The 22,513-nt window shown below is 36.4% G+C and overlaps 1 protein-coding gene across 1 annotated transcript in view; it reads left to right on the top strand.

The window, feature by feature from the left end:
• Positions 1-22,513, top strand: part of pins (G-protein-signaling modulator pins) — a 187,151-nt gene that overhangs the window by 49,337 nt on the left and 115,301 nt on the right. The window contains exon 4 of the mRNA XM_090404957.1: positions 6,028-6,163. Coding sequence (XP_090261083.1) covers positions 6,028-6,163 — 136 coding nt within the window. The remainder of the gene's footprint in view (positions 1-6,027; positions 6,164-22,513) is intronic.

Here is a 22,513-nt window from a genome sequence, read left to right as displayed (position 1 = left end):
AGCATCCAGGAATGCATTAGCAGAGCTAATCTCAGGTGGTATGGTCACTTAAACAGAATGGGCGAGGAAAGATTAGCAAAACAAGTGTTCTTTGCCAGGCTGGCAGCAAAACGACCCAGAGGAAGACCAAGATATAGGTGGATTGATACGGTACAAAGTGCCTTAGACGATAGAAATATAAGATCTGATAATGTTGGAGTGATGACAAGTAACAGGCTGATTTGGAGGAAAATTGTAGATAGGAAATTAATGATGATGTAATTTTTTTTTTTCATGTAGTACTATCATATCCTGTACACCCCTTGAGGGTACATGGCAGGAATTTGATGATGATGATGATGATAAAATGAAGTACAAAAAAGGAGGAATTTGTCTGTCTAGATAGAAATATTGTTGTTTGAAAACACTAGTAAGAAAAAAATACTCTATGCAAAATGTATGTCAATGCAAACAAAGGTCCAAAGGTTGTGTGTGAGTTACTCATGATAAGCGTAATGACCAAAGCGAAGGCATTCGTGGAAAGCGAATTGAACTCACGTTCCCCAAAAAGAGCGCTCTTGAGGAGAAGAGTTGTGACTAAACAGCTTAATGACCAATAGGAAGGTGCCGTGAGTAAACTTCTGCAACGAAAAGAGGGCGCAACAAGAGATAATATATGCGGGTTTCAAGCACCTGTTTTTTTTTCTGTTCCTGTTTTCATTCGGACCCACGATGCTGACCAGCAGAAGGGAATTCTATGGCATCAGACGGCAAGTTTCTCCCCGTTGCCGACTGGCAAGCTGTATGCGAGATGACGGCATCCACCGACTCGGGCCATCAGTAGAAGTGCTACCGGAATGAGACAACAGAAAGTTCCTCCAGGGAGACGGGCAGTCTGACGATAGTGACCAGCGAGATGAGCGTTTGCCCAGCAGAGTGTAGAAAATGGTTGTATGTGACGAGCAAAGTGACCTCCACATGGACGCGACCCACTGAAGCAGTAAAGTATCTAACAGTAAAGGACGGACAAAGGGGACATGGTAAGCTCATGCGGCAGTGGTAATGTACAGAAGTTTCTTATTTATTAACAATTAGCATTAGAGGAAAAGGGTGAATCAATTTCTGGTTTGAAGAAAAATGGACAATTGCCTAGAGAACTTTTTGAATGACTTCTATGCCTTGTAACTTGTTGGCTCCATTGGACTGGTAATCGGAGGACTTAAATTCTTGTGCGAGACCTAATTAATGTGGTGGTGTCTGTGTTAGCATTTGAAGTTAAAATTGTATTTTTCCATGCTAAGTGTGTTTTAATTGACCAGAGGATATGAGTTATATGTTCATTAACTAGAGTGTTCATTTATGATTGTCAGTTGATTTAGTATAGGTATTGTGATAAGCTTTTGATATGTTTAAACCTAATTGTAAACTCATTAGATTTTTAATAAACATGTTTTACTTGAGCATGAGAGTAATTTACCACTCATAAAAGTTTGAACCTATGCATAAGGGGAAGGTAAAGAATAATTAGAAAGGATAGGGCCATGACTGCATGGCCCTATATATAGACGATTATATATATCTGGCTATACATAGGCCCTATATATAGCCAAATATAGACGAGTATCCCAGATACTCGTCTATATCTGGGAACCCAGTGCTAGTCTTGGAACTTAGGTAGCTGTTAGAACTCTGGGAAAGTTTCTCTGAGTAAGAATTCTTTTGTCCTAGGACTCTGACTGGCACAGCTGGAACAAACAAATTTGTCAGAGTTCGAAAATGAGACGGCCCCAGAAAGATAGACTGGAGATCTCATTCTTAGTTGGCACAAGAGGGGATAATAGTAACATAGATTTAAAGAAAAACCGTGACTCTAACAGTACTAAACAATCATCATGGGAGACTTAAATTATCTGAACATTGATTGGTTAGCAGAGGAATAATGAAGGCAAATTTATTGAGCTGTTGTGAAACAAACTCAAGCTCATACTTTGTCTTGTAAAATACATCGTTATTATTTTCATTTTTCTTTGCTTCTCTTGTTATTTTAGAACTAAAGTGGTAACTGTTCCTATTAATCATTACCTATCAGTATAATAATCATATTAATATACTGAGAATATAATGTTCCGAAAATTAACAAAATAGAACCAAGGTCTTATTTCATGCATTGTTATTTCGATGTTGCACTGTTTTAAGTACTAATCTTTTTTAGGTAAATACACCAGTCACCCAAGACACCTGGGAGAGTTCTGGTGAGCATATTCAGGCCAGGCAATAACCTCTGAGCAGCAGACTATCCTTTTGGAAATGTGATCTAACTATCAGCTTTTTACTGCATTAACTTCATCATCATCAAATTCCTGCCATGTACCCTCAAGGGGTGTACAGGATATGACAGTACTACATGAAAAAATTACATCATTACTAACTTCCTATCTACAATTTTCCTCAAAATCAGTCTGTTACTTGTCAAGACTCCAACATTATCAGATCTTATATTTCTATCGTCTAAGGCACTTTGTACCGTATCAATCCACCTATATCTTGGTCTTCCTCTGGGTCGTTTTGCTGCCAACCTGGCAGAGAACACTTGTTTTGCTAATCTTTCCTCGCCCATTCTATTTAAGTGACCATACCATCTGAGATTAGCTCTGCTAACGCATTCCTGGATGCTGACAATGTCAAGTTCTTTCCTAATATCCTCATTTTTAATATGATATTGCCATTGATGCCATCTGTTCACGCCTCTAATCTTTCTCAGGACTCTCATATCTGCGTTCTCTAGTCTTTGGTCAAGTGTTTTACTTCTGACCCAGCTCTCAGATCCATAAGTTAAAATTGGTTTGAACACAGTCTTGTATACAGCTAATTTAGTGTTCCGACTAATTTCTTTCTTATTCCATATGAATTTATTCAATTGACTTCCCACGATACCAGCTTTGCTGATTCTGTTGTCTATTTCTATATTTAGTTTACCATCTTCAGTAAAAATTGTGCCTAAGTAGCTGAAATGTTTTACTTGTTCCACAGGTTATCCATTCACAACACAGTTGACATTTTCAATGATTCTGCCTATTTTCATTGTCTTTGTCTTTTTATTGCTGACCTTCATACCATATCTATTACAACAGCTATTCAATTTAGTCAGAGAATCTTGCAGACTTGTAGCGGATTTATTTAGAATTATAACATCATCCGCATAAAGCAAAGAGCTGACATTAACATCTCCAATTTTGATATTAGGTTTAATACCACATTCCTTCATAATGTGATCCATATAGATAATGAATAACAGAGGGGATAATGTACATCCTTGTCTCACACCAGATTTAACATTAAACCATCTTCCTGTACTTCCTTCAATTCTAACTGCTGACTCACAACTCAAATAAAGACTAAGTATTGCTTGATATAATGCCCCTTTGACACCATATAACTGCAGCGTATTGAATAGCTTCTCTCTTGGCACCTTGTCATATGCCTTTTCCAAATCGACAAAACTTAAATACAGATCTTTGTTATATTCCCATGCTTTCTCGACTATTTGTCGTAAAGTGAAGATCTGATCCTGACAGCCTCTATTTGGCCTGAATCCAGCTTGTTCTTCACAAAGCTTTTCTTCCACAATTCTTCTCAACCGTTTCTCAAGTATACTTGCATAGATCTTGCCAGGAACACTCAGTAGGGAAATACCTCTGTAATTCTCACATTCAGTTTTATTTCCCTTTTTATATATGGGTGCTATGAGAGCTCTACTCCAATCATCGGGAATTCGTCCCTCTGTCCAGGCTTTCTGAACTATGCAGTGCAGCCACTGTAAGACTCTTATACCACCATACTTCAGCATTTCTGGTCGAATATCATCTACTCCTGCTGCCTTTCCACATTTCAAGCCTTTGATGGCTTTTTCTACTTCAAGTATGGATATGTATTCCTGACTGCATGCCTGGTCAGTGTTTTTTATCACTGTGCTGTCATCACTGCTTGTTTCATTTAGCAGTTTTTCAAAGTAATTACTCCATACTTCAAGGATATCTTTTTCTCCTGTTTTCATTTCACCTTTATCATCTCTAATTCCTTTTACAGCACTCTTTCCTCCATTCCTAAGCTTCTTCAACAACCTCCAGAATATTTTGCCACCTTCTTGATATTTATTTTCTATATTCTTGCCAAAGTCCTCCCATGACTTTTGTTTAGCTAGTTTTACACACTGTTTAGCTTTCTTACATTTGTCTCTGTATTCTGTAAGAGTAAAAGCTGACTTATTTGCCAGGAACTTTTGATATGCTTTCTTCTTTTCCTTCACTGCCTCTTTAACTTCCTGTGTCCACCAGGGAGTTCTGATTTTTTTATCTTTGCACACAACCTCACCACATGCTCTGGCATGTGGTGAGGTTGTGTGCAAAATCTGCTTGTGTGAAAATCAATCAATGTTTCCTTCAGAGTTTGCCACTGAATCTCCAAGGTTTGATTCCTGTTCTCAAACTCTTTCATTTTCTTTTCAATAATATTTCTGTATTTTAGTCTACAGTTCACATCTGAGAGCTGCTCAACTTTTATTCGCTTTAAAACTTTCTTACATGTTATTCTTTTCAATATGAAATTCAATTTTATCCTGCTCAAGACTAAATAGTGATCACTTCCAATTTCAAATCCTCTGTACACTCTGGTGTCCTGCACCAGGGAGAAAACATCACTATCAACAATAACATAGTCAATGAGACTTTTCTTATTCCTAGCCTCTTCTCTCCATGTGAATTTGTGCACATTTTTATGTTGGAACATGGTGTTAGTAATAACCAGTCCATGTCCTGAGCAGAAATCCAACAGATATTTGCCATTATTATTAGCTTTGCTCTTTTCTCCAAATTTTCCCAAAATATTTTTGTATGTCTCACAATCATTTCCTACTCTACTATTTAGATCCCCAACAAGGACCAACTTTTCCTTTTTCATTATGTCAGTTGCTTTTTCTAAAGCCTCAAAAAATTCCTCCACTTCTACCTTAGTAGAACCTTCTGTGGGACCATAGGCACAAATAAGTCTCATTGTCCAGTTCCCCATTCTCATATTTGCCCACATTACTCTACTTGAGACTGACTGCCATTCAAGAAGATTAGCCTCGTATTTTGTGTTGAATACTATGGCTACTCCTTCTTTTCCTTGATTGTTATTGCCTGAATATAACATTTTGTATTTATTGCTCAGAAAGATCTCACCAGTTTTGGTCTTTTTTGTTTCAGTCACCCCTATTATGTCGATCTGGTACTTATCTAATTCCTCAGCTAGCTCCATTTCTTTGCCATTCAGGCTTCTTACGTTGATAGTACCGATCTTTAACTCTGGTGATGTTGAGTTGGGGTTTGTTTTCAGATTTGTTCCAATAGCTGACTTTTCGCTGTTTGCCCTGGTTCCCTGGCGAAAACAACGGGGGCCTTGTTTAACCGGGCGACGCCCCAGCTGGCATGAAATTTTGTCATGTTGTACCATCATTTTTTATTTTGGTTTAACCAATAAGAATACAATTTGGTCGGCTAAATCCCAAATTGCCAGCCCATCCTCGTTCGTTCAGTATCAAAGTAGATACCCAACAGGGTGCACCACGAGAAGGTGAGGATTGGACATTAGGTCAGAAGCCCTGGTCGGTTCTCCGCATTCCTTTAAAGGCTATGTGGAGGTCTCCTCTCAGTTATACAGCTTTGACCCTTAAGCACTGCATTAACTTTAATGTACATTATTGGCGTTACTGCATCTTCTGGCATAAGACTTTTCCACTAGAAGATCTTCATTAAAAGTTTTGGTGTCTAATCATTCCATTTGAGGACTCAGTAGGATTCCATATTGTTATTTTGTGTCTTCATAATCAGTCACTATTTAACTGTGCTGGGAGTGGGTAATTTATATGCCTACTGCTTGTTACATTAAATGGTTTTCTTTCAGTTGTTAAAGAAAGTTTAGCTAGAGGATGATGCTTGAGTTGGTATTTTTTATTGGAAAAACTTTGTTTGCTAATGAATTTGTATATTTTTAACATTTTTCTTACTACAGAGCTATAGGAGATCGTTTAGGTGAGGGAAAAGCAAGTGGAAACCTTGGCAACACATTGAAAGTAATGGGAAAATTTGATGAAGCTGTTGTCTGCTGTAAAAGGCATTTAGACATATCACGTGAATTAGGTGATAAAGTAAGTTACTAAATTTTAAAATAGTAATTCATTTGGTTTCATTTCTAAAAAATGTCTTATATTCTTAGTTCAGATATTAAACACAAACAATAAAGTTTTAAGATTTCAGTTTTGCATTAGGAATAATACCATATAGTAATTGGTTGCATGAACAAGTCATTGTTTTCATTACAGGAAAGATATTATTATTATTCTTAAGAGAGACTTTCAGGGAGTCAGAGACTCATTGAGGGAGGCCACATACTACACACAGCAGCTATCATACTTATTCTTGAATTCATTCACACTGCTTGCACTCACAATATCCAAAGGCAATCCATTCCAATCACGCACCACTGTATGAGAGACAAATCTAGCCCTTACACCTTTCATGACAGCCTTCGTTCTCAGCTTCCAAGGATGCCCCTCTCGTTCTTTCCCCACCTTCCATAAATTGAAAATTTCCATCAATTGAAATCCTGTATGATCCTTTCAGAAGTTTCAGTAAGTCTCAATCATTTCACCCCTCTTTCTCCTGTTTGCTTGTGTCTGCAGTCTACAAATTCTCAGTCTGTCTTCATAATCAGTATTCTACAATCCTGATATCATTTTTAACACTCTCCTTTGTACTCTCTCCAGTATATAAGAATCACAACGGAAACCAAGAGACCAAACCTGCGCACAATAGTCCAAATGAGGTCTTATCAAGGCCTTGTAAAGAAACAAAATAACAGCCTTATCTTTATATGTGAATGTTCGTGTCAGCATTTCAATTATCTTTTGAGTTGTATTTGCAATCTTTGCCACATGGCCCCTGAACTTCAACTTCCTATCTATTAACACTCCAAGATCCCTAGCTTGGTCAGTTTCTTCTAGCCTAATCCCAACAATATAATACAACATTGGATATCTAATCATGCCAAATGAATGACTTTACATTTACTGACATTGAACTGACACCCATTTTCCCATGCCCACAATTCCAACCTTTTCAAATCATTCTACAAGTACTGCATGTCAGCAGCATTCCTGATTACCCTACCTATATTTCCATCATCAGCAAATAGTTGTATGTTGCCTGTCAAATCCTTCCCAATATCATTAATGTACAGATTGAATAACAGTGGACCAAGCACTGATCCTTGTGGTACACCATTTTTTACCTTAAACCTTGCAGACTCAGATCCCAGTATACCACTTTTTGATATCTGTCAGTCAGCCATCCTCTTATCCATTCTAATATTGTATAACCCAAACCCATTTTCTCCGACTTATGCAACAGTCTTTCATGCTGTATTCTGTCAAAAGCCTTAGTGAAATCTAAACGTATCATGATGTATTCATTCCCCTTGTCTCATTCAGTGGTAACATTATTATAGAATACGAGCAAATTGCTAAAGCATGACCTTCCCTTGGTAAACCCATTCTGTTCATTGCAAAATAGAGATTCACTGGCAACCCATTTTTGAATGTGAGCTCTAACCAATTTTTCCAAAATCTTCACCACCACCCCTCCTACGTTATTGATTTGTTGATAGTTAGATACATCGGTCTTTGCACCGCCCTTATGCAATGGAATTACCATACATTCCTTCCATTCCTGCGGAATCTTCCCTGTTCTGAGATTCATATTATATTAAACATCCTGGTCAAAGGAATCGGCAGTTCAGCTGAACACTCTTTTAGCACACGTGCTGATATTCAATTAGTCCCTATTGGTGAATTCTTATTCAATTTGTGCAACAGCTCTAATACCTAGGCCTCACACACCTATGTTTCTTCATCTAGTGAAGAGGTAACAGTGAGCTCGATGTTGCGTTCACCAGTTTGATAGCTTTTAACAAAATGGGCACTCATTAACTGAACAACTTCTTCTGCATCCGTAACCCTCACACCATCTGGATTTAGAAAAGTTATTCTTTCATATTCATTCTTTCTTTTACTTGCAGCATGTCGATAGAATTCTTGTAGGTTGTCTTTAGCATGCAGAGCCAGTTTCTTTTCATATTCAGACTTTGCTTTCTGTACAACAGTTGTGACTATTCTAGCCTGCTGCTTATAATGTTCATAACAGATGACATCCTTATGCAAATGGTATTCCTTCCACATTGTCCTTTTCTTACGAATCTCTTGCTTAATAAGATTACACATCCATTTGACTCCTACTCTATTTATTCTTCGAACTCTCAGGACACATTCTGATATCGCATCATTTAAGTATTTAAATGCTTCCAATGCACTGTCGATAATCTTTCCATCCAGCAACTGATCCCATTCCACTGAACTCAGTATACTTCTCAGTCGGTCATAATTTCCTGCTTTCTAGTTCAGCATGTAACCTTTTCTGAATGGAACATTCATAATATAACAGTATTATGTAATAATATTACAGGAATAATGCCATACATTTCAAAAATAGTGCCTATTTAACACAGAACAATATGTTACCTTTAGATTCCTGCTGTATAAATAATAGGTTTCTTCTCTGTGCAACAAAACTCCCACAATTGACAGACAGAACAGACCCATGTAGGTATAATTAACGTGGAATAAGAGAGAAATTTTGTTTTCATTAGAGTCAAAGCTAGAAAACCAATTTGAGGTGTCCATTTGGATAGGATTCAGAAAAACGGACTGGGTCTTTTGACCCAATGTCAAATCTTCACTTTTAGTGGCATGTCTGGTTTTGGTTATCCAACTGCATGTTGGATAACCAAAATTCTACAGTCATATGGTATCAGTGGAGCATTATATCAAGCAATACTTAGTCTTTATTTGAATTGTATGTCAGCAGTTAGAATTGAAGGAAATACAGGAAGATGGTTTGAGGTTAAATCTAGTGTCAGACAACGATGTACATTATCCCCTCTGTTATTCGTTATCTATATGGATCACATTATGAAGGAAAGCGTTATTAAACCTGATATCAAAATTGGAAATGTTAATCTCAACTCTTTACTTTACACAAACAATGTTATATTCCTAAATAAATCCACTACAAGTCTGCAAGATTCCCTTCATCATCATCAAATTCCTGACATTTACCCTCAAGGGGTGTACAGGATATGATAGTACTACATGAAAAACTTACATCATTACTAACTTTCCTACCTACAATTTTCTGCCAAATCAATCTGTTACCTGTCAAAGCTACAACATTGTCAGATCTCATATTTATATATCTATCTTCAAGGGGTGTACAGGATATGATAGTACTACATGAAAAACTTACATCATTACTAACTTCCTATCTACAATTTTCCTCCAAATCAATCAGTTACTTGTCAACTCACATTATCAGATCATATATTTCTAAGGAACTTTTTTACTGTATCAATCCCAATATCCTGGTCTTCCTCTGGGTCTTTTTCCTGCCAATCTGGCAGAGAACACTTGTTTGGCTAATCCTTCCTCACCCATTCTGTTTAAGTGACCATAATATCTGAGATTAGCTCTGCTAATGCATTCCTGGATGCTGACAATGTCAAGTTCTTTCCTAATATCCTCGTTTTTAATATGATATTGCCATTGATGTTATCTGTTCACGCCCCTAATCTCTCTCAGGAGACTCAGGTCTCTGGTCAAGTGTTTTACTTTTGACCCAGCTCTCAGATCCATAAGTTAAAATTGGTTTGAACATTGTCTTGTATACAGCTAATTTAGTGTTTTGACTAATTTCTCTCTCCAGCTTTGTTGATTCTGTTGTCTATTTCCATATTTAATTTACTGGTATCCCGAGAGTTCATCGAATGAACAATTCATCGAATGACAATTCGTCGCAAATGCAATTCATCGAATAAACAGTTCACTGAAAATTTAAAATTTTCGAAAATGTTATGAGAAAATTGATCCATTTAGAACAAAACCTGAACCGTGAATAAGGAGATTACAATGCTACTTTCATAGGGAAAAATTATGGAATAATATGGTTCTTATGTCTTTCTTGTCCGATAACTGTTTCATGTCTGTTCATAGGACTTTTTGCCTGTTTCCTGAAGAAAAGCTCAGCCGTATCTATATTATGCCTGCTAACTTACCTTTAGCAGAACAGGACTGATAAAAATTATTCTTAAATGGGATCCAACTACCCAGGTCTTTCTAACTAAATGGCTTCGTTTTTACCGATTGAACTATGCGGGCTTCATTATTATTATTGTTGCTAGTAGTAATATGCGACTTCAATACAGCAATTATTATGGGATGAATTTTACTCAGATTCGCTATTTGAAACTTTTACAAGAAAATGTCGAACCGTTCTAGTTTTCAGTTCAGCTATATTCGGGGCGACAAAGAAATAATATGTCCAAATTATGTATTACAATAACTGTCTGACTTAAATGACTTAGTAGAAGTTGTTGGTACAAGAAGCTGTCTGCATGGTTCAGTTTTTGTTCTAAATGGATTACTTTTACCATAAAATTATCGAAAATTTAAAATTTTCGGTGAATTGTTTTTTGATGAATTGCATTTTCAACAAATTGTCTTTCGATGAATTGTTCATTCGATGAATTGTCTTTCGATGAATTCGCTTTTCTATGAATTTTCCTGTAACCAATTTACCATCTTCACTAAAAATCATGCCTAAGTAGCTGAAATGCTTTACTTGTTCTATAGGTTCTCCATTCACAATGCAGCTGATATTTTCAGTGCTTATGCCTATTTTCATTATCTTTGTCTTGTTATTGCTGATCTTCATACCATATCTATCACAACATTTATTCAATTTAGTCAGGGAATCTTGCATACTTGTAGCAGATTTATTTCGAAGTATAACATCATCCGCATGAAGCAAGGAGCTGACATTAACATCTCCAATTTTGATATCAGGTTTAATACCACTTTCCTTCATAATGTAATCCATATAGATAATGAAATGACTGTCTGACACCAGATTTAACATTAAACCATCTCCCTGTACTTCCTTCAATTCTAACAGCTGACTTACAACTCAAATAAAGACTAAGTATTGCTTGATATAATGATCCACTTACACCATACAACTGTAGCGATTTGAATAGCTTCTCTCTTGACACCTTGTCATATGCTTTTTCCAGATCTACAAAACTTAAATATAGATCTTTGTTATATTCCCATGACTTTTCAATTATTTGTCATAAAGTGAATATATGATCCTGACAGCCTCTATTTGGCCTGAATCCAGCTTGTTCCTCACCCAGCTTCTCTTCCACAATCCTTCTCAACTGTTTCTCAAGTATACTGGAAAAAATCTTACCGGGAACACTCAGTAGAAAAATACCTCTGTAATTCTCACAATCAGTTTTATTTCCCTTTTTATATATGGATACTATGAGAGCTCTACTCCAATCATCTGGAATTCGTCCTTCTGTCCATGCCCTCTGAACTATGGAGTGTAGCCACTGTAAAACCTTTATATCTCCATACTTGAGCATTTCTGGTCTAATATCATCTACTCTGGCTGCCTTTCCACATTTCAGACTTTGATGGCCTTTTGCTACTTCAAGCATGGATGTGTATTCCTGATTGCATGCCTGGTCAGTGTTTTTTTTTTTTTTTTTTTTTATCACTGTGCTCTCATCACTGCTGGTTTCATTTAGCAATTTTTCGAAGTAATTATTCCATACTTCAAGAATATCTTTTTCTCCAGTTTTCATATCACCTTTATCATCTCTAATTCCTTTTACAGCACTCTTTCCTCCATTTCTGAGCTTCTTAAGCAACTTTCAGAATATCTTGACACCTTCTTGATATTTATTTTCTATGTTCTTACCAAAGTCTTCCCATGACTTTTGTTTTCTAGTTTTGCACAGTGTTTAGCTTTCTTACATTTGTCTCTGTATTCTCTAAGAGCACAAGCTGACTTATTTGCCAGGAACTTTTTATTTGCTTTCTTCTTTTCCTTCACTGCCTCTTTAACTTCCTGTGTCTGCCATGGAGTTCTGATTTTTCTATCCTTGCAGACAACTTCACCACATGCCTCTCTAGCTGAATCAATCAGGGTTTTCTTCAAAGCTTGCCACTGAATCTCCAAGGTTTGATTCCTGCTCTCAAACTCTTTCATTTTTTCTTCAATAATCTTTGTGTATTTTAGTCTACAGTTCACATCTGAGAGCTGCTCAACTTTTATTCACTTTAAAACTTTCTTGCATGTTATTCTTTTCAATATGAAATTCAATTTTATCCTGCTTAAGACTAAATGGTGATTACTTCCAATTTCAAATCCTCTGTACACTCTAGTGTCCTGCACCAGGGAGAAAACATCACTATCAACAATGATATAGTCAATGAGAATTTTCTTATTCCTTGTCTCTTCTCTCCATGTGAATTTCTGCACATTTTTATGTTGGAACATGGTGTTAGTAATAACCAGTCCATGTCCTGAGCAGAAATCCAACAGATATTTGCCATTATTATTAGCTGTGCTCTTTTCTCCAAATTTTCCCAAAATATTTTTGTATGTCTCACAATCATTTCCTACTCAGCTATTTAGATCCCCAACAAGGACCAACTTTTCCTTTTTCATTGTGTCAGTTGCTTTTTCTAAAGCCTCAAAAAATTCCTCCACTTCTACCTTAGTAGAACCTTCTGTGGGACCATAGGCACAAAGAAGTCTCATTGTCCAGTTCCCCATTCTGATATTTGCCCACATCACTCTACTTGAAATTGCTTGCCATTCAAGATGATTAGCCTTGTATTTAGTGTTGAATACTGTGGCTACTCCTTCTTTTCCTTGATTGTGATTGCCTGAATATAACATTTTGTATTTATTGCTCAGAAAGATCTCACCAGTTTTGGTCTTTTTTGTTTCAGTCACCCCGATTATGTCGATCTGATACTTATCTAATTCATCAGCGCCATTTGTTTGCCATTCGAGCTTCTTATGTTGATAGTACCTATCTTCAATTCTGGTGATATTGAGTTGGGGTGTGTTTTAGGATTTGTTCTAGTAGCTGACTTTTCGCTGTTTGCCCTGGTTCCCTGGCGAAAACAACGGGGGCCTTGTTTGACCGGGTGACGCCGAAGACGGCATGAAATTCTATCATGTTGTACCATCATTTAATATTGTGGTGTAAGCCAATAAGAATACAATTTGGTCGGCTAAATCCCAAATTGGCAGCCCATCCTCGTTCATTCAGTATCCAGGTAGATACCTAACAGGGTGCACCACGAGAAGGTGAGGATCGGACATTAGGTCAGAAGCCTTGGTCAGTTCTCCACATTCCTTTAAAGGCTATGTGGAGGTTTCCTCTCAGTTATACAGCTTTGACCCTTAAGCATCCCAAGGTTCCCTTACTAAACTGAATTACTGTTGTAATAGATATGGTATGAAGATCAGCAATAACAAGACAATGAAAATAGGCAAAAGCATTGAAAATATCAGCTTTATTGTAAATGGAGAATCTATAGAACAAGTAAAACATTTCAGCTACCTAGGCAGAATATTTAGTGAAGATGGTAAATTAAATATGAAAACAGACAACAGAATGAACAAAGCTAATATGGTAGGAAGTCAACTTAATATGTTTATGTGTAATTAAGAGAGAAATTAGTCAAAACACTAAATTAGCTGTATACAAGACTTTGTTCAAACCAGTTTTAACTTATGGATCTGAGAGCTGGGTTAGAAATACTTCACCAAAGACTAGAAACCACAGATATGAGAGTTGTGAGAATTATTAGGGACATGAACATATGGTATCAATGGCAACACCATATGAAAAACAAGGATATTAGGAAAGAACTTGACGTTGTTAGCCTCTAGGAATGTGTTAGCAGAGCTAATCTCAGGTGGTATGGTCACTTAAACAGAATGAGGGGAGGAAAGATTAGCAAAACAAGTGTTCTCTGCCAGATTGGCAGAGAAAAGACCCAGAGGAAGACCAGGATATTGGTGGATTGATACAGTAAAAAAGTTCCTTAGAAGACAGAAATATATGATCTATAATATTGGAGTTGACAAGTAACTGATTGATTTGGAGGAAAATTGTAGATAGGAAGTTAGTAATGATGTAAGTTTTTCATGTAGTACTATCATATCCTGTACATCCCTTGTGGGTACATGTCAGGAATTTGATGATGATGATGAACTGCATGTTGTATAATAAAGGTGTAAGGGTTGTCTGTTTGAGACTGAGCCAAAAACTTGTATTCTCTACATGCTAAACTAAATAAAAATGATGATATGACATGATGGAATGTCATACTTTCTGGATGCATCAGGTATATGACCCATTTAAATAATTGCTGTTTTCATCACAGATCTGAGCCTCTGTAGCTCAGTTGGTATAGACGAAGCCCTTTGGTCGGAAAGACCTGGGTTAAATTCCCGTAAGTGATGTGAGGAACCTTTATTCTGTCTCTTTCGACAAAAGGTGAGTTAGCTGGTCTCATATGGAGGTAGGGTTTTTTGTCACCCAGAAACTCTGGTTTTTCGTCTCCCAGAACAGGCAAACTGGCCCTGTGAACACACACACGGATTACAGTCAGGACTACTTAAGATGGTCCTTCCAGCCGTAGGTCTGATTCATCAGCTATGCCAGTCCCAAGCCCAGATAAAAAAGGGTGTGGGGGGACTGAGATGGTGCCCTGCCTCCTCGTTAAATGGGCTCCTTGTTAAATCATCATTGAAAACAATAAAATTGCATAACTAAGGTAAACAATGACAATTAAGCTACTGAAAGAAGCTCAACATCAGCACAGTTGAAGATGGACACTAGCAGTGTTAAAAATATCAGTTTAAAAGAATCAGAGGACACTATCTACATGATTGTTGCTTTTGAAATGAAAATTGAAACAGGTGAGATTCTGCTAAATAATAATTACACAATGTCATATTCAAGTAAAAGTTATCAGGAAAAAGGATTAACATTCAATACTAAGCATGAAGATAAATTGTTTGAATGGCAGGCAATACCAATTAGTGATGTGGGCATATTTCAGAATGGGGAAATTGGACAATTTACTTTTACCTAGTGTCCAACAGAAGATTCTGCTAAATTAGCAAAGTGAAGATTGTTGTGGTTAGAGATATAATTAGTACAGTATAAAATTAATACCAGACATACTGAAATCGTTTGGAAAAATTTAGAGAAGAGGGCCTGGATTTCTTCAGGACATGGACTAATCATCACTAATATCATGTTCGAACATAACAATGTGCAGGAATTCATATGGATAGCAGTTAGAAGTCTTATTGTTGATAGTGATATCTTCATGCTGCTCCAGGACACAAGAATGTACAGTTAATTTGAAGCAGGAAATGGTCACCGTTTCTTCTTAAGCAGATTAAAAGTGAAAATCATATTGAGGGGGAGGTAAGAAAGTTGAACAACTTTCAGAGGTGAACTGAAGAATCGTATATACAAATATTATTTTTAAAAAAAAAATGAAAGTTGATTGAAAAATTAATAATCAAAGCAAAATATGATGAAAGTATTAACTCATTCAAGAAGAAAAAGGCATGTAAAATTGTTTGCAAAAATAGAAAAATAAACTTCAGCAGTTAAAGCAGACCAGCCACAGGAAAGAAGAATAAATTATATCAAAAGTTCATAGCAAATAAGCAAGTGATGTAAGAAAATACAGAGAAAAATGTAAGAAAACTGAGTTGTGTTAAATAAATAAATAAACTGTCAACATCCAGAATAATAAATCACAAAAACATCAGTATCAGAGTGACCCACCCATTCCTGACCATCTGAGTTCATTGATTCCTAAAATCTTAACTCGAATTCTTCTAATTTCTTTCTTTCTTGACCAGTTCCAGTTTTCCTTGATACATGTTTTCTTACATTCAAATTTCCTATTTGATGTAAATCAGTAAAGCAGAGGTGTCTTCTTCTAAGATTAACTTTGTCAGAAGAGAAGACCTGGATCCAGCTTCATCATTTTTGTTAGTTTCATTGGAAGTTCCTCTCTGCTCTTCCCGAGTAGCCTTTTGATGCCTTCTCACCTGGATATCCTATCTTCCAGCACCAATAACTCAAGCTTCAGTTCAAGATTTTCTTGGCAAAATATATACAGAAGTGGTTTACCATTTTCTTCTTCTGTGTGTGTTTAGTTTAGTAGGTAAAGCAAATATCTGGGAGAGAGGGCACACTCCCACTGCAAGAGATGATAAAATGATTTAGTAAAGATTCTCCCTTAGAATACTCTAATAGCATTAGAGAGAAGGAGCAAGAAGAAAAGAAAAAAAAGAAGAGTAGGGACTCTACAGGTAATATAACAGATGTATATTACATGAATTAAGATATGGTCCAGCATCAAGTACCTCGGGTCCACCATTCCCATACTTGCTGCAGGCTCATAACTTTATTATTGTTAACATACATCTCCATAGAGTCAAAGGCCTTACTGGGTGTGTGTGGGGGGGAGGGGGGGTGAATGCTTTCAGGTAATGCATTCACTCAGCAACCACTCCCTTGCAAAGAACTTGCTCCTCATACCCCCACCTCATTGTATAGATTCCAGAAGTGGCCTTTTATTTACCATTGTCTCCCTCTTCTCTATGAAAAATCTCCACATTAATCTGGTAACAATCCCTTACCAACTTATATATCTCAGTCATATCCCCTCTCCTTCTCTTCATGCTCTGCAAGTTGCATTCTCTCAGTCTTTCCTCATATCTCACATTCCATAGACCTGAAACCGACTTAGTGAACCCTCTTTGATATATTCTCATCCTCTTGAAAACCAGGTGACCAAATCTGCACTCAGTAGTTATGTGGCTTGATCAAAGCCTTATACAAGGGAATCATAACCTCTTTGCTTCATGCTTCAGTCTTCCTTATTGTTATAATCTATTGTGATCTTATAATTTCAGCAATGCAATCCCTAAACCCCAAGTCTCTGTTCACCATCACTCCAGATCTCTCATCTCTTCCACATCCTTCAAAATTTCTCCACTAATGTATACTGTGCATCCCAACCTTGTCTAAAAAATTTCAAGAACTTGCACTTTGCAGCATTAAACTTATGGCTCCACTCACTTGCCCACATGTCACATTCTGTTGAGATCTTTCTGCAAAGCATATATCTGCTTTGCTCCCTATAGTTCTTTGCAACTTTGCATCATCAGCAAACAACTGCATATCTCCACTTAAGCCTCTCCCAATATCATTAACATACAAGTTAAACAATAATGGCATCCAAGACAGACTAGACCCTGCAGTACTCCACTAGTGACTTTGCACTTTTGAGATACCCCCCCCCCCTCCCACACACACATACACATATCTTGCTGATACCTCTCTGACAGCTATTCAACTCACTAGTCTGTTATCCAGTTCCATCCATTTTAGCTTAAAGTTACCAGCATGCCATGTGGCAGTGTAGGCATCTCCCCCTATCCAATGAATTCATTACCTTTTAACACATAAGTAATTGCCAAAACATGACCCTTCTTCCTTTCCTTTAACAAACCACCATATCCTCTGAATCAGCTACCAGTCTACCACTATCATCATCCTTCCATAGTTTTTTTTTTCTTTTTTTTTTTTTCCTACTTGCCACATATCAAAATAACTTAGTAGGATTTTTCTTGATTTGACTGGATGATTTGCTCATGCTGCACTTTTTTCCATCTTTACTAACCAAGTCACCTGTACATTTCATGCATCTAATTATTACAAACATTTATCTTGTGTTGTTTCCATGGTGCCTTCTTCTTCTTCCAGATTTCGTGCTTAATCCCTTCATTTATCCATTTTGCTCTTACTTTATTTAGCCTTTTCACCTTTGAAATACACTCATGCACTGCTACTTTTAAATAGCTCTTGATCAATGTCCAAGCAGCATTTGTCTCCTATCCACTTCTGTTTCCACACTATACCTCATGGTTGTCTCCTAAGCCTTTCATAATCACCAGTCCTGTTGTTCTATATATATCACAGAAATTCTCCTATGACTGGTGACAACCCAGGTAATCACTTCATGATCACTCCCACCAACTGGGTAAAGATTAGACACTCCATTCACAAGAACATTTTCTGATGATATGATCAGATCTAAGACTCTTAGTCCTCATGTTCCCTTCATTACATATTGTCTAAGATAGTTGTCCCTGAAACTCAAGAAATTCGCTGTCCTTATTCCCTGATGTTATATCGTTATTCCAATCAGTATCACCCTTCTCTTGCTCACCAAGCCTTGCATATACATTTCTTTGTGTCCACCCTCTGGACCTATGGCAACACCCAACTAAATATCTTATCTTGTCAATCTCCATATCACACCATAATGCTTGAAAACCATTGCCACTACTTTTCCTTTTGTATCTCAAACTTCTGTAGGCATAATTCTTCTCCTATCTTCTTGTCTTCACGAAAAACATCATATCCCGCCATTTCTATTCCCATCAAGATGTCATTCTCATCCAACCATATTTCACTTATTTCAACTATTTATGGGTGAATAAACTCAATTAGTGCAACAATTTCATCTCATTTATTTCTGATATTCCTGGTACTTATAAATAAGCATAGAATTTCATTTCTTGGTCTGTAACAAGTCCTATCCATGCTGTCATTCATGTGTAACTTCTCACTTTCTCCTGTCTGTTCACCTTTACCCTTTGTCCCATAGATTCCCCACTCAGAAACATTGAACTGGTAGCCATTTTCATATACCTACAATCTAACCTATTGAAATCATTCTGTATGTCAGCCACTTCCCAATTACCTTGTTTATCTTTGCATCGTCAGCAAACAGCTATATGACCTATCTGTCATAGCCTTCCTGTGATCTGTGCCACACCACTGGTCATCTGAAATCTTGCATACTTCCATCCCCATATACCACTTTTTGATATTGTCAGCCATCCTCTTATCCACACTAATACTTTATAATCCAATTCTATATTCTCCAATTTATGCAACAGCCCCTTCTGTGCTGTATCCTGTGAAAAGCTTTAGCAAAAGTTCATGTATCCTTTCCCCTTATCTATTAAAGAGTAACACTATTATAAAATGTGAGGCAAGTTGCTCAAACATGACCTTCACTTAGTAAAGCCATTCTGTTCATTGTCAAGATTTTCTGTCAACTCACATCTGTATGTGAGCCCTTACCAACCAACTCTTCCAGAAGCTTTACTACCACTCTAGAAATGTTTGATAATTAGATATATCAGTCTTTGTACCATTCTTGTGCAATGGGATTATCATTCATTTTTTCACTCCTGTGGAATCTTCACTGCTGAGACACCAATCATATAGCCTAAAAAAGTAACAGCCAGTTCAGCTGAACATTCTTTTAGTATCTATGCTAATATCCTATCATTCCTTATTGCTAAATTCTTATTCAATTTGCATAACAGCTCTAATACCTCATCCTTGCTCACCTGAATCTCTTCATCTAGTGAAGAGATTGTAATGGTGCATACACCAGGTTGATAGTATTTATCAAAATGGGGCACTCATTTTTATTTTCATTCATGCATAAATCTGATATATTGTGGTATTATGTGATTCTCAATTTGTGCATTTCAATCTCTAGCTATAATGATCATTTCTGAGCATATTTTATTTAGTTTCTTGTAATTCTTTGTATGTATTTATTTCTCTTTCTGGTTTCACATCTTCAAGACTATAACCAGTTTTGAAATTTATTATATGCTCTTTTATCTCTAATTTGCACATGAATGATTCTTTCTGATATGTAGTTATATTTTATTTTATATTTAACTGATAATGTTCATGTAATATTACTGCTACTCCCAATTTTGTCCTTTCTTCCCAGTTTAAGATGCTGCTGCTGTTATTTTAGTATTTCTTTAATTAGTTCATCTTTTTGATTTAATGTCTTACATTCTAAGTTGCTATTTTTAAGTCATATAATTTCCAAGTTTTCAATTTTCTTATGTCATCCATCTGTTCCATATTTTCATTCTTTGCAGTCTTCTTTGTTTCCTTGAGCAAGACATGTTTACATCTAGAGATAGGCTGCTAACTTAGTATCTTGATATTCCCCTGCATTAGCCAGCATAGTGGCCTGGCACTCATCACTAAAATCACCCTTCTGTTAGTATTCACTACTGACATGCTTTGCCCACATCACCCATTCTTCCTTTTACCACACTTGCAGGAAGTATTAAAGACCTGATTATACAGATATTCAAGAAAAAATGAAAAGACTTTGGAAACAAAACTACACCTTGGAAACTCATTGGCATACTAAAGAAAACATTGATTCAACCAAGGAGACATGGTCAAGTTATTTGCAAGGATAGAAAAACCCAAACTTTGTGTCTGATCTTTATCTAATATCTCTGCTTTTCATTAAAGTTTATTACTTTGGTTATTGTGTTATTTTTTGTTGTTTGATCCAAACTTTGTGTAATAGGCTCCAAAAGTTAGTCTTCAAAAGGAAGAAAGCATACCAAAAGTTCCTAGCAGGTAGTCAGCATGTGCCATGAAAGAATAGAGAAAAATGTATGTGAAAAATGTATCAAGCTGAGTGTAAAATTGGATAAGTCATGGGAGAGCTTTGATAAGAATATAAAAATATATTGCGAAAGTGACAGTGTTCTAGAAGCTATTAAAAAAAAAAAAAAAAAACTTAGAAAGACACAAAATAGTGGTGTAAATGGAATCAGGGACGAAAAAAAGTGGCATAAAAACTGAGGGGAAAGATATTCTGGATGTCTGTAATTATTGTTATTTTTTATTTATATATTTTTGACTTCCACTCATGGAAGGTTATAAATCACTAGTGCATTAATACAGTGGGTGGGTCAAGGGTTTTTATTACTTTTATTTTATTTATTTTTGTATAATTTTAATATTTTTTAACATAATCTTTAAATCTTATTCTGGAGACCAAACATGCAAATTCTAGTCACAGACCTCCAACAAGTGGGGCAATGGTCTTACACTGTGTAATGAAATTTATTTTCTGCCTAAAGACAGTCACAAACATCCATGCCTGTAGCCTGTAGCTTAGAGAGCAGGTACATTAATCACTTGGATAACCAGGCCCACAAATTACTCTGAAAAATGTTAGATGACATGAGTAGTGACAGGATAGTAATAGAAAATATTCAGGAGGAATGCGGTTGGAGTACATATCAGAACTTGATGAAATGCTGTCAGAAACCTCAAATGTGGAAAAAAGTGCTCAAGTAGTAGATGGTATTTGACTCCCTGGAGGGGTTACATAATAAGAATAATAAATGTTGAATTCCTTGGTGTGGAAGACTTAAAGCTAATGGACATATATTTATTTGAAAAATGTGTATGAAAATGATACTGTTGATATGAGTTTAGTTAAATCCTGGATTAAACACTTAAGAGTGGTGAAACTGAGGTCAGAGACAATCCTCACACCAGTTTGCATACATGGGATGGAATTGCAATATTTAGCTGGACTTATATTTCTCCCTTCTGTCCACAGCCTAGATTTGGCACATGTAACCACTACCTGTTTGGTCCTCTGAAAATTGGTACTCCAAAAAAAACTTGTTCTGCAAAATGGTTTTAGCAAGGTGTGTTAACCTTGCTAGATGTCTGTACTTTAAATCATACTTATCATGCTAGTCAACAAACAACTGATGATTGTACAACATGACTGTTTAATGATGGATTTTCTCTCTGTCTCTCACTTTTTATCCCCCTTCCCTTAGTTCTGGAGTATCCTAGGGCACTATACTTTCATCCACTTTTTATCCTGTATATAAATAACCTCCAATTAACCATAGGGTTTTTTTTTTTTTTTTTTCATGTGCTCAAATGTCATTCTCTAGTGAGATTTCACTGCTGTCAAAACACAGTCCTATCTTATTTTTCATAAGAAGACTCTCATTTTATTTCCCCTTACCTTTGGTGATATGTGGATCTCCAGTCAAGATTAAATCTCATTGGCTGAGTTGCACTGATAATCTTTTCTGGCCATCACTTCCATAGTCTCCTCATCATCCTTTAACTTTGTCTTTTTTTGTTCTACACCTGTATGCAGTAGCTAACACTATAAATTTCAGATCTACCTAACCTTAGAATATTGTTATTACATTTAGGATTGTGCACCAGAAATCTTTTAAATTGTTTGATACGATCCTTCAGTTGATAATCTGATTAATCGATATTCCTCTATTTCATAGATCCAGTGCAATTTCTTTTTCACAAATAGTGTTCTATTGAAATGTCCTATGATTCTTTGACTTCTGTTTACCTTTACCTCTCTTCTTCTTCTTCTTCTTTTTTTTTTTTTTTTAACTGCCTTCCTCACATTTGTTTTTTTTTGGGGGGGGACAGTTTCCAGCTGTTCAAGAAATATATCAATAAGTTCCTTTTTTTATCCTTCACCATTTACACATTCACTGTGTTAGAGGTTTTGCAACCTCTTCCTGTATGGAGTTGTGGAATGAAAATCCAGTGCTTGGTTAGTGGACAAGTTTTGATA

The sequence above is a fragment of the Typopeltis vanoorti genome, chromosome 1 (genome assembly GCF_054136105.1).
Source record: "Typopeltis vanoorti isolate ZY-2024b chromosome 1, IOZ_Tvanoo_1.0, whole genome shotgun sequence".
NCBI classification, from domain to species: domain Eukaryota; kingdom Metazoa; phylum Arthropoda; class Arachnida; order Uropygi; family Thelyphonidae; genus Typopeltis; species Typopeltis vanoorti.
This window is presented reverse-complemented; position numbering and strand designations above follow the sequence as displayed.